At 33.2% G+C, this 12,894-nt stretch overlaps 2 protein-coding genes across 2 annotated transcripts in view; one reads left to right on the top strand and one right to left on the bottom strand.

The window, feature by feature from the left end:
* Positions 1 to 10,310, top strand: part of LOC106464566 (dual specificity mitogen-activated protein kinase kinase 6-like) — a 54,341-nt gene extending 44,031 nt beyond the window's left edge. The window contains exon 11 of the transcript XR_002611772.1: positions 7,648 to 10,310. The gene's annotated coding sequence lies outside the window, so the exon portion shown is untranslated. The remainder of the gene's footprint in view (positions 1 to 7,647) is intronic.
* On the bottom strand, positions 4,414 to 5,091 carry LOC106464565 (piggyBac transposable element-derived protein 4-like). The gene has a single exon (XM_013924716.1). It carries the CDS (start codon positions 5,089 to 5,091, stop codon positions 4,414 to 4,416), a length of 678 nt encoding a protein of 225 aa, XP_013780170.1.
* Positions 10,311 to 12,894: the final 2,584 nt, after the last annotated feature.

The raw sequence follows: 12,894 nt of genomic DNA, 5'->3' as shown, positions 1-12,894 counted from the left end.
TCAAATTGTGCTCTATATTCTTCCCATTGAATTCCTATGGCTTCCTTCATACTAGATCACCCCTATTGCTGACACTCGTGTCTGGAATGTGACTTCTGACAGGACTGAAGATGTCTGCTATAGGGTTTAGCTGCAGGGTCTGGAAGGGGCTTCCTGTTGTCTGAGGCTGATTAGGTTCATGGCTAATATATCCTCCTTTTGTAGAAGACAGTAAATCATCCTTTAATGTAATTAAATCACTTTGAAATTTACTAATGTTTTCCATTTGTACTTCTTACCACTGTTCCAGTTGTCACTGCTGTAGTCTCTCTTGTTTATTTTGCTGTTTGAGCTGCCACTGTTGCAAGTTTTCTTGCCACTGCTGTTTTCTCTTTTCTTGTTTATTTTCTAGTTCTTCTTGTTTCTTTTCTTTTTCCTCCAACAACCGCTGTAATCTCTCATTTTTGTTTCTTTTCTTGTTTATTTTCTTGTTCTTCTTGTTTCTGTTGCTGTTCTTGTATTGCTGCCATCAAATCTGCTAAGCTGTTGTTTGATTTGTCACCTCTCGTTTCCATCTTCTTTTTTTTTCCGTTCCACTTTTGACACCAATTTGTTACGTTCTGCTTGTTTGATAATTTTCCATAAAAATTCTCTCAGAGAAACTTCAGCGATACAAGTTCTTTCTTAATTAAAACTAGTTTATTCTTTCTCGATACAACTTTGCAATATAAAGATTTTCCACAGTAACTTTAAAGTTAACTACTTTTATAAACACGCTATAATTTACAACAATTCACACACTTTACTTGTGGTTCCTACTGCTCGCTAGACTCAATTATCTTTCTCAATGTGCAATTATATTTCCGCTTTATTTGCCGGGCTTATGTACTAAAATAGAGTGTGCCTAGAAAAGACTAGAGTTGCCAGGAACAGTCATGATCCTTCTAGAAACACCAGCACGTATGCTTCCAGTGTTGCGTGACTTCCGCTGTCGTAACAATATATAAAATAGCCTTCAACCTTATTTGGTTACATAGCTATAATATATAATTTCAGACACACTTGCTATGCCAACCCATCAAATCCCTTCTTTCATAAATTGCCAATAGTTCTCTCTGACATTTAACACTTGTTACGACAGCGGAAGTCACGTGACACTAGTAAGACGTCGTGAGATTCTAGAAGGATCATGTCTGTTCGTGGTAACTCTAGTCTTCTCTATGTGCCCTCTATTTTTTTATATATATATGCTGGCCAATGAAGTGATGGCATATAGATATAATTGGATAGCAGACAGAGAGATAGATAATCGAGTCAAGTCGTAAGTAATATGCATGAATCGTTGTGAATTATAGCATGTGTTTAAGTTAAAGTGACTGTTGAAATTAAGTGTATTGCAAAGTTGTATTAAGAAAGAATAAACTAGTTTTATTTAAGAAAGGACTTGTATCCTGAAGTTCCTTGGGAAGAATTTATACCGGAAATTAACGAACGACCAGAGACGTAACAAAACAATATTTTTTTATAACCAATTGAAAGCCAGTATTTTAATCTATTAAATGACATATTATACTACACTAGTTTCTGTACAGAGAATTGTCTATTATTCCCATATGAAATGAGCTTAGCTGAATTTTTAATTGCTGTTATCACATAGTTAGAATGCCAGAAAAATTATGATAGTTATAGGATGCTGTCTGCTTTTTAAATTTTATTATTTTGTGTTCTTAGGTGCATTGTGTAATTAAATACAAAAATATTTAGTGTAGTATTAGTACCATTAATATACAAAAAATAGGGTTAAATGTTATTGACAGTTGATGGTAAAAAATATGAAGATCCAGGTAAGTACATTTTTCATCTTTACTTTTATTTGTTATTATAAATTTAACTGAAAAAATAAAAAACTAATAATGGTTAGATAAGGTTATATTGTTACGTCTCTGGTCATCTGTTAATTTCCCGTATAATTTCTTTCCGAAAAACTAAAAACTTCAGTGATACAAGTCCTTTCCTAAATAAAACTAGTTTATTCTTTCTTAATACAACTGTGCAATACTCTTAATTTCCACAGTCACTTTAACTTAAACACACGCTATAATTCACAACGATTTACACACTTTATTTACGGCTTGACTCGATTATCTTTCTCTATCTCTCTGTCTGCTATACAATTCTCGCCGTCACTTTATTGCCGGCTTATTTTCTATAAAAGCGCGAGTCTTGCAAACGCTCGAGCCTTCAGGAACATTCGAGATACTCATTACGTGTTACAAGCATCACGTGACTTCCGCTGTCGTAACAATATAATGAAAAGTAATGAAATAATAAAAACTCCTCGTGAGATAAGCTTGTGAACAGCTCGTGCATTACATAATTTGATGGTGCAATGTGACCTTTTTTTTTGCTGAGTGATTTACAACTTGTGTGGTGGGATTCTTAGTTAGATATGGATCAAAAGGCAATAAAACATTTAAACAAGTATAAATAGATAGATACTGTTACAAGCTTTAAGCTATATAGGATGAACAGTTCTGGTTTCCTGTTATAATTTCCCGTCATTCCAGAAAAAAGCAGGGTAATTTAGAATTATTTCCTAATCTTTTATGGTGGTTATGAGATTGGTCAAATTGACTGGCCCTTTATAGTTAAATTATAGAAAATACCTGATGAAATATATAGTTTTTCTGAAAAAAACACATTTGATATTTATTTAGGAATTACACAAAAGATATTTGAAAATATTCAGGTGAAGAAAAGTATTTTTAATCTGAACATGAAAATCACTTTGAACAGTCAGCACTTTGACTCCATATAATTATGGACACAGTTTTAGTTAGAATCTTGATTTTTTTGTCTACAAAAGACTTAATGTTTACTAAAAGCTTGTCAACTTCCACAAAGACACATTACAAACATTCAGAGATATGTATACCCATGGTTACAAGGTTGTGTAAAATACAAGCGCCCATTTTGATAGGGTTAACAAATTACTCTTTAAAATAAGCTGTATCCATTAAGTAAGCTGTTTTCATATTACAAATTTTAGTGCATTAGTTAAACAGTCATTGAAGGAGCATATAGGTATGTCATTGATATAGTTGTGTATGAAAGATCTGAAAAGTTGTTGAAAAAAGAAAGTGAACATTTTGGAAGAGTCTGCAGTTGAAAGATAGATCAAATGTACATGGAAAGGTTTTTATTTTATACCTCTACTTGTGTTTATCCAATTAATTATAAAAAAATGATTTATTGGTAATTTGTTTTAATTTGTAACATTATTAACTCCTATAACGTGGAAAACGTTTTTTAGAATTTTATGGCTGTCGTGTAATAAATTTTTTGAAAACATTTTTATTGCATGACGTCAACTGTACATAAAGAACATTGTGTGATAACTTCACAATAACCTTTAGTTTCACCGCTATTTATGATAAATCATTCATACATGTGACAAAATAGTCTAAGTTTTGGCCATTGTCACAGATTGAATGTCAATAGTTATTCTTGGTATGATAGATTTCAAAACATGGTGTTGGACATAAAGCAACACTGCACTCTTCACAAAAATATCTTGATTTCTTCCTAATTTTCTTCTTTTCTGGTCCAGTATGAGAGCAACAAATATTACACTGTTATGTTGGAGTGCATTTGCATTCATTTGGCGGAATAAACTTTGAGAAATGACAGAGGATTTGATTCATTCAGCGATGGTCTTCCTCCGTGAGGAATCGTGGCCTGATCATGTTAAGTTTCAATAATTCTCTCGATCAGCTTTATTCTGAACTGTAAGTGATTCTTTTGGCCAAAGGCACAGCTGTGTTGTCTGTTTTGAATAGAATATAACTGTTGAGCAAGTGTTGAAATTGTTTTTTGTACCATTCTGCTGGATACGCGACAAGCATCTGATCCATCATGTCTACAGCTCCCATATTGTTGTTGTACATAAGCACTGCAGTGGGTTTTTGTTTATTTCCCCGACATGTTTGTACAGGCATCATTTCATTTTTGTGCAACGTTGACAAGAGTGTGACCTCTCTTTTATCCGCCACTTCATAGCCACCGTGTCATATGTATACATTGCAGTTATTTGACCACGAGAAATTTTCTTCTTCAATTCAGACCGCATGTGTTTTCGATTTATCCTCACAGTTCCCACAGCATAAGTTTGTTTCATACCTACTTCTCTGAACAGGCTCGAGGAACTATACCAATTGTCCATGAAAGTACAATAGCCTTGACCAAGGAGGTCCTTAGCAAATGTCAGCACAATTCATGATGGTATGAGACCATCCACTGATTCTTCTAATTGCATTGCTTATCCAATGTGAAAAATTGACTTCCAAATATAGCCTGTTATGCATTTACACAATTCATAAGACTTCAAACCAAAGTGAGATCACTTTATTAGAATGTACTGCTTCGTGGCCCCTTCTACAGCATCAGTGATTCATCAGTAGCAACATGTTGTTCAGGCACATAAACAGTGGAGAATCTTTCAATAAGTGCATCAAAAAAGTTTTTGATTTTCCAGAATGATTTCTCTGAGGCTGATGTAGTCTCTGGCAATGAACTGTTATCAACGAAATGAAGATATTTCGAGAGCAAGGTGAAATGCATTTCAGTCATTATCTGCCTGATGCACGGTGTCTCAAGCAACTGTTTTGTTGACCAATATAACTCAACCTCAGGCTTTTGAAAAATTCCTTGATAAATAAACACTGCAAATGAAACCTTCATTTCATCACTCGTCACGTCAATCCACTGGTTTAAACTGGATCTGCGCTTCAAGGTCGAGCCCTCAATAAGCTGACACACTCGTCTGTTTGTTTCAGTAACAATCATACTAATCATGCCATCAATAATGAACAAATTGAAATATTCTAACAGATCACTTGTGTCAGTTATTGCTATAGGCAGTCCAGGTGACTTTGTAAATGGTAAATGCATAATCTGATTACGTTCCACGTCAGACCATGCAAACGACATAGAACTGTCTGTCTGGCTTTCATCTGTCATCCTCTCATCATCATATGTCATATCTAAATCGCTAAAACTAGATTCACCATCATCATCATATTCTGATGTGCTATCCTCAGAATCAAACAACATATGTTGTATTTCGTCTGCAGATAGACCATGTTTTCGACTCGCAGTTGTATTTTACGACAGCTAAAAATTGTGAATGACACGGGAGATTGTAGCCTGTTACGTTATCCTCCCTCTGTACGTCAATGACATTGCGCTTGTCTTTTGCAGGCAAGATGAGTCAACTCATTGTACACAGTGGGTAAGCCAATGTAATGCCTGATGATGAGTATACTCGGGGTTTATGCTGCGTATTAGGTTATTGCTGGACGAGTTAACTCGGTATACACGGCAAAAAGGTTAAACAAAATATATGTGACTAAGCATAGTGTATTACGCATCATTATGCATGGTACAATTTGGGCTGGTATAATAGTTTTGGAACTATGAGTTTTCAGACCATGATTTTAGATGGAGATATTGATTATAGTGTTGTGTGATCAATAGTATCAGTGTTAATCATTGTGTCTAGGTCCATTGAACATACCAGAATAGATAAAATATGAGTACTTTTAGTAAAAGTTTTGCTTTGTAGCAGTTTCTATTTAATGTAATAAGCAACCTTATGTAAGAATATAAAAAAAATGTGATACATATGGTTGGTGTAATAAAGCACTATCACTGTATTTGTACACAACTATATATATTGGGGTAATACAGCACTATCACTATCTGTACTTGTGTACTGAGACACATTGTTTTAATGTAATAACAAATTGACATACAATGATTTACAAGTATAATGATAATTTATTTTATGTATAGAACATAGTACATGTTTAATAATGGTTGGAGATGGCTTGAATGGGTAATGAAGAAAAACTTTAATATAAGTTTAACATAACAGCAAATGTACAACGTTTCGACAAAGTTTTGTCATCATCAGGTACCTGATGTTAAAGTTTTTCTTCATTACCCATTCAAGCCGTCTCCAACCATTATTAGTCTCAAAGTGGGTTCCTTTTATGTGCAATAGTACATTTCAACAGAATATTGGTTTTTCTTATTTCAGTGATAGATTAGTGTTTTGTTGAAATGTGTGTCCTCTATACATAAAATAATTTTCATTATGCTTATAATTACTTGTTAGTTTACTATCACTGTCAGTGATGAATATGTTTGCATACAGTAACATTTGTGTTTGTGCCAGTTACCATAGCATCTATGAGCATGATTGTATGTTATGGTGGTGTAGGATTATAATACAGTGTAAGTGTTATGGATGTTTTATCAGCAGGTCTGATTCAGTGTATGAAGTGCCCTGTGTGTATAATTAGAATTTAAAACTTTGGTATTTGTAAGTATGAATGATCTGATGACCTCGTGAATGCATAAAACTTGTTTAAACTACCATTAAATATATAGTCAGTTAATTTAAGGATTTCAATACTTTTTATGTAGATGAACTTTAATATGTACATGTAAATATAATACAGTGTGCTCTGGATCATCAGATGGTTTTGTTAACATGTGAAATCGTTTTATAGACATTGGAAATATGAGTTTACTACAGTGTATGGTGGTTAGAAACTGAATGTTGGTACTTTTTTGTGCATGTATGCACATCAGAAAACATTCCTTTGATAAATATTTGACGTATGAGAAAGGTATTTGTTAAAGAATGTTTCATTTATCTGTCTGTCACATTTAAAGATGCACAAGGACTGTAAACTGCTCCTGCCCAAAAATCCATAGGGGCTGTTACTGGGCTACTGCTGTACCTTGATTCTTTGTTTACAAAAATTGGACAATAAAAGTTAACTTGTATTGACTGAATTGTACTACATTTCTATCAACAAAACTGAGTTTTGTTCAGTGTGCCACTGAACTATGATGGCAGCCCTGTGTCATGCAGAAAGTAATTCATCAAATACAATGTGTCATGCAGTTCATCAAATACAATGTGTCATGCAGTTCATCAAATACAATGTGTCATGCAGTTCATCAAATACAATGTGTCATGCAGTTCATCAAATACAATGTGTCATGTAGTTCATCAAATACAATGTGTCATGTGGTCCATCAAATACAATGTCATGCAGAAAGTAGTTCAAATACAATGTGTCATGCAGTTCATCAAATACAATGTGTCATGCAGTTCATCAAATACATTGTGTCATGCAGTTCATCAAATACAATCATGATCGAATTTACTAAAACTATTCTTGTTAATATCAACTTTGTAATTTGAACTTTAAAACAGATACTAATATTTGATGTGTACATATGACAGTATAGTTAAAAATATCGTATTACTGCACGTGTAACATTACTAGTTTAGACCAATTAAAATCAATTTCATAGCACCAACAGGGTCACACAAGGTTATTTGTGAGCTGATTGCATGGTCAGTACCATGAAAAATAACAACAGGACCTGAATTCAAATGTATGTATTTCCTGTTAAGAATAATAGGACCAGCAGTGGGCCCAAAACGAATGTTGTTAAATAGGTGTGTAGTTTCTTACAAGTAGACAGATAAATGAGTGTTGAAATTTTTAAAATAATTTTCAAAGTACTTTTGAAATGTGTAAAGCTTTAATAACTGTAGAATTACTTGTAATGAGTTGTAAATTTCAGCACTGACATTTCAAATATTCCTAATTCATGGATGATGTATGGAAAAACGTGTACAAGACAGGCGGTGTTACTCAGAAGCAAGATGCATCATATTTACTTGTATCGATTATGAAGTGTAAAAATGTGTGTAACCATGAAATATTGAACATGTAAGAGTAATAATGTTCCAAATGTTGTTAGTATTCAGTTAATAGTTAAGGAGTAATTGTGTAATAGATTACTACCCTGATAATGAGTTTGTTTGGTGGAGCTGCTTGAAACAGTAGTGCTACTGTTTGCTTGTCTTTACATTGCAAGAAGTGGACTATTGTATGTGTGCTGTCTTATTACAACAAAGATGCATGTTTAGTTAATTCTGACTAAAATATTTTCATCGTATTGAACACGCTGATGATGTGCATAGTATCGATTGTTATTACTAATGTGAAAACTCTGTAGTCTTAGGTGTAACTATTTGTAAAGTAGATACTCAAACATTGCATTCCTATTCAGCTTAATTAAAATTGAATTGTTTGTACATGGACAGTACATGAAAAAAATACTGAAATGGTGTTAGATTTTACTAAATCATGTAATGGGAACATTGTTGGCCAATTACCTTTTACAAACCTGTTTTTAATTAATACTAGCTAACCAGTGGGCCTATAGCCCACATTTACAGGGCTGCTATAATGCAAATTTAATGCTTGAACTACTGTTTTTTGCACTTTATTCAATTTAATTGTCACTATAATGCAAATTTAATATTCTTAAGCAAGTTATGAATGGTAATTATTAGGCCTACTTATTTACATAGGTGTTTAATAACGAGTTGGGTGAAAAGTTTTATATTTGTGCAAACCACAGGACCAAAATGAATTATTTGGCACCACTTAGAAGTTGATGAATTCAACAGTTCAGGAGAAGAGGTTTTGGGGAAATCCCAAGAGGGGGGTGGTGAAATATTTTACCTTCGTGCAAACCTCTTGACCAAGACAATTCCTTTGGTACCACTTAGAAGTTGGTGCAACAAGTGATATAGGAGGAGGTACATGACACACATACATACACTGAATCTTATTATATAGATATTAAATTTGTTTTCACAACATCTTGTACCAAAGTTTAATGATGAATAAATTAATTTTCAAAACAGTTTGCAGCATGTAGTTGATAAACCATTACATGAAAACTACCCATGCTTTTCAGGACCTGATGATGATTTGTACAATTAATATAGAAAGACTTCCAGACTATAAAATATCTTTGGCAACACTGACTACGTATCCTGTAAGATGTAGAATTACAATGTAGGTATTACAGTTTATAGAGTTTTACAGTTTTATTAAGCTACTACATTGGAGTCTTGCTATAACAAGATAATCAGGATCCAATCATGGGGCCATGTTATAGCAATATCCTATTAAACTTCAACATAAGATATATTGATTAAACACTTGATTCACATTGGTTAGTTAAGTTTTAGCTTGGCCTGGAATTTTGGGGTCCACGAGAGATTCATGTTATACTGAAACTTGCACTATGGTGGTACACATTATAGTGAGGCTCCACTGTATTATAAGGCTGTAGTATTATTATTCATAATTGTGTTGACTGGATACATCACTCTTGTGAATACCAACAAAATAAAATTCTTCCCGAGAGTTGACAGTGGCTGTTGTGAAATTGTTTTGATAAACCTTTCTACTATAAAAAGAAATATTAATAAACAGTGATGAGTAATTGTATAAAGACCCTTTTCAACACTGAATTCTGTTTAAAGAAAACACTAGTACCTTCCATTGACTCTTAAAGATTATAGTGCTGAAATTAATGACTGAGTCTTGAAGTGATACTAGACTTTCACAAGTAAATCTAATGAAATATGTCACTCATGGTTGAGCTTCAAGTTTCAGCACGTGATCTTGAAACATACTGAAATGGTTCTAGGTATATATTAATAGTTTGTTTTCAATGTGTAAAATAATTGCATGTTACCAGTTTTATAAAAATATCATTATAGTGGCTTAATTGTGAAAGTTTAGAAAATTCTTTGCATAATTTTGAAACTGTACTTTAATAGTACGGGAGTATTTGTGATATTTTGAAAGAGTGTAACAAATCAACTGATCTTAATCTACTGTGGTTTCACTTGTTCAGTATAGGTCTGAGTGTTGTATTGATAACTGTTGATACCAATTTATTGTTCTCTCCTTTACCCATCTTTTACAACATGAACTGAATTTAGTTTGTCACTTCCAACTTAGCTCGTCCAGTCATTTTAATTAAACTTGGAAGTGATCTTTTAAGATTTAACTTTCAGAGCTCGGTTGGTACAAGTTTCTTGTCATTCATGCACTGCATTTCTCAGGTGATGTAAATTTGTTGTACTAAGTTTTTGTACTGAGCTTGAATTTTCAAAACATTTGTAGAAACAAAATTTATTCTAAGCATGTGTAAGTACTAAATGACATTGGTCTTGGAATCAAACTCTTAAAATTAATGAAAATAAAATCATAGTTTTCATTAACAGTCACAAGCTATTCTAAGTCTCTATTTTTATGATAATAATGGAACATTGTTTTAATAAAAAGTAGTTTTTTGAGAATCACTTACTACAACATTCCTTCAGTATTAAAGTTTTGTAAGATTTGTTTTGTGTGAATAAATTGTGTTTTGTTAAACTTGCACTAGCTGTTTTTAACCCTCATTTAACAGTTTACATTTTGTATCTTCTGTAGTATTGAAAGTGTAACAAATGACAGCATGGTTTACAGTTTACATATCTTCTGTAGTATTGATAGTGTAACAAATGACAGCATGGTTTACAGTTTACATATCTTCTGTTGTATCGATAGTGTAACAAATGACAGCATGGTTTACAGTTTACATATCTTCTGTAGTATCGATAGTGTAACAAATGACAGCATGGTTTACAGTTTACATATCTTCTGTAGTATCGATAGTGTAACAAATGACAGCATGGTTTACAGTTTACATCTTCTGTTGTATCGATAGTGTAACAAACGACAGCATGGTTTACAGTTTACATATCTTTAGTTGTATCGATAGTGTAACAAATGACAGCATGGTTTACAGTTTACATATCTTCTGTAGTATTGATAGTGTAACAAATGACAACATGGTTTAAATCTTCTGTAATATAGATAGTGTAACAAATGACAGCATGGTTTACAGTTTACATCTTCTGTTGTATCGATAGTGTAACAAATGACAGCATGGTTTACAGTTTACATATCTTCTGTAGTATCGATAGTGTAACAAATGACAGCATGGTTGACACTTTACATTTTGTATCTTCTGTTGTATCGATAGTGTAACAAATGACAGCATGGTTTACAGTTCACATCTTCTGTTGTATCGATAGTGTAACAAATGACAGCATGGTTTACAGTTTACATCTTCTGTTGTATCAATAGTGTAACAAATGACAGCATGGTTTACAGTTTACATTTTGTATCTTCTGTAGTATCGATAGTGTAACAAATGACAGCATGGTATTGACCATAAACAAAAACCTCCAGACTGCCATCAAGAGTCATTGCTTTCCTTAAACGTGACTTACATTCATAAGCTCAGGGCATTCAAACTTGGACAGAATACAGATTAGGAAGCATTTGACCAGTTACTCTGTGTGTCATTTGACCTTCATCTATAAAACTACTCTATGAAAATTGGAGGAATCAGGTGTAATAATGATGGGTTGTGCAACAGATTCAAAACACACTAAAAGAGGCAAGGTTTCTGATTGACAGAAGCTTCTATGAAGACATAAATGGAGTTGGCTATGAAATCAAAGGTTAACATATGTCAAGACTATTCTGCATGGTTCTAATAAAAAACAAACCTGTTGCCTAATACAGAAATGTGTGTACGTAATATATATATATATATAAAATGGGGACAGACCATTCTTATGTGGTCCAGTAGACCTGCCATTACTCTATAAAATTACAGGTTTCATGACTGTTGTCCTTGGAATGTCTACATCATGCAGAAAGAACTTTTGGAAATGAGCATCTGGAAACCAATGGAAATGACATTAATGATGTAAAGGATGCTAGATGACTGAAAATGGTATGTGGTCCAGAGTCCGGTTACACATTATTTTGTACAGATGGTAAAGATGTGACAGTCTGTGAACCCTTTCAGTTTTATTTCAATTATGTAGGCTTCTGGAGGTGGGGTGATCATATGGGGTCATTAAAAATTGAGAAAAGCCGAGCATCATTTATGTTCATATTTTTACCTTGATGGAGACGGGCTGCTGATATCACCACATATCTTGCCCATTTTATACCTTGATTTATCTTCATCCTAGAAGGAAGTTGTGTTGATACAGAAGGTGAGGTCTATTATAGTGGAGATGTTCACTTACTTTGCTGTTTATTATTCTATTTATAGTCATTTTAAATAATAGGCTGTATTACCTGCTAGATGTATATCAATCATAGCAACCTTGACTGGCTTTCTGTTCAGCTACTAGCACTATGGCCTTCAAGGCAGCTAGAAATTATTTGAAATTACTAATATTGGTACATATTGTGACATTGTTACATGTAGAATTTTGTTGGGTTACCCAGTGAAACATTTAATAATACCCTGATATTTTAAGTTATAGCCACTGCAAATAAAATTCTAATTTGCATATTTCTGTTCAATAAAGTAAATCTATTACAAAATATGTAAATTCATCTACTCTTGGAGATTTCTTTTCCCCATTGTTTTGCATACATATGTTTTTACTCTGAATATTGAGGATAGTGAACAAACTTTTACATATGGTAAAGGCTGTTTTATAGAGAACTAAAAATGTTATATTAAAATTATTGTGAATATGGAAGTCACATGACAATCACTATCAATATAAATTTGTTTGGACTTACATAGGTAGCGTGGTGAGATAAAAAAGTAGTCGGGGTTCACAACGACGCAAGACATTCATACACTGATATAAAGATTTGTTCAGATTTAGTATTTTTAAGATATGAATATGTGTTGCTCAAAAACAATGGAATATGGGGCACCAAACCCCAAAAGATGTGGAATAAAGGAAGCCATAAACAAAAAGTTCTGGAACATACCACAAATTGTGCCTACTGTGGAATACAATTCTTTTGTATTATCACAGTGAGTTTTGGGTAATTTACAATTCTGTTTCGAGCTAGTGTGTGTTTTGCACTCGTAGAGAGCAAAGTTATTGAGGTTATGAATCGGTGTGATTTATAGCGTGTATTATAAAAGTTG

Source organism: Limulus polyphemus, unplaced genomic scaffold (genome assembly GCF_000517525.1).
Source record: "Limulus polyphemus unplaced genomic scaffold, Limulus_polyphemus-2.1.2 Scaffold1689, whole genome shotgun sequence".
NCBI classification, from domain to species: domain Eukaryota; kingdom Metazoa; phylum Arthropoda; class Merostomata; order Xiphosura; family Limulidae; genus Limulus; species Limulus polyphemus.
Note: the sequence above shows the minus strand (reverse complement) of the source record. Positions and strands in the feature narration are given on the sequence as shown.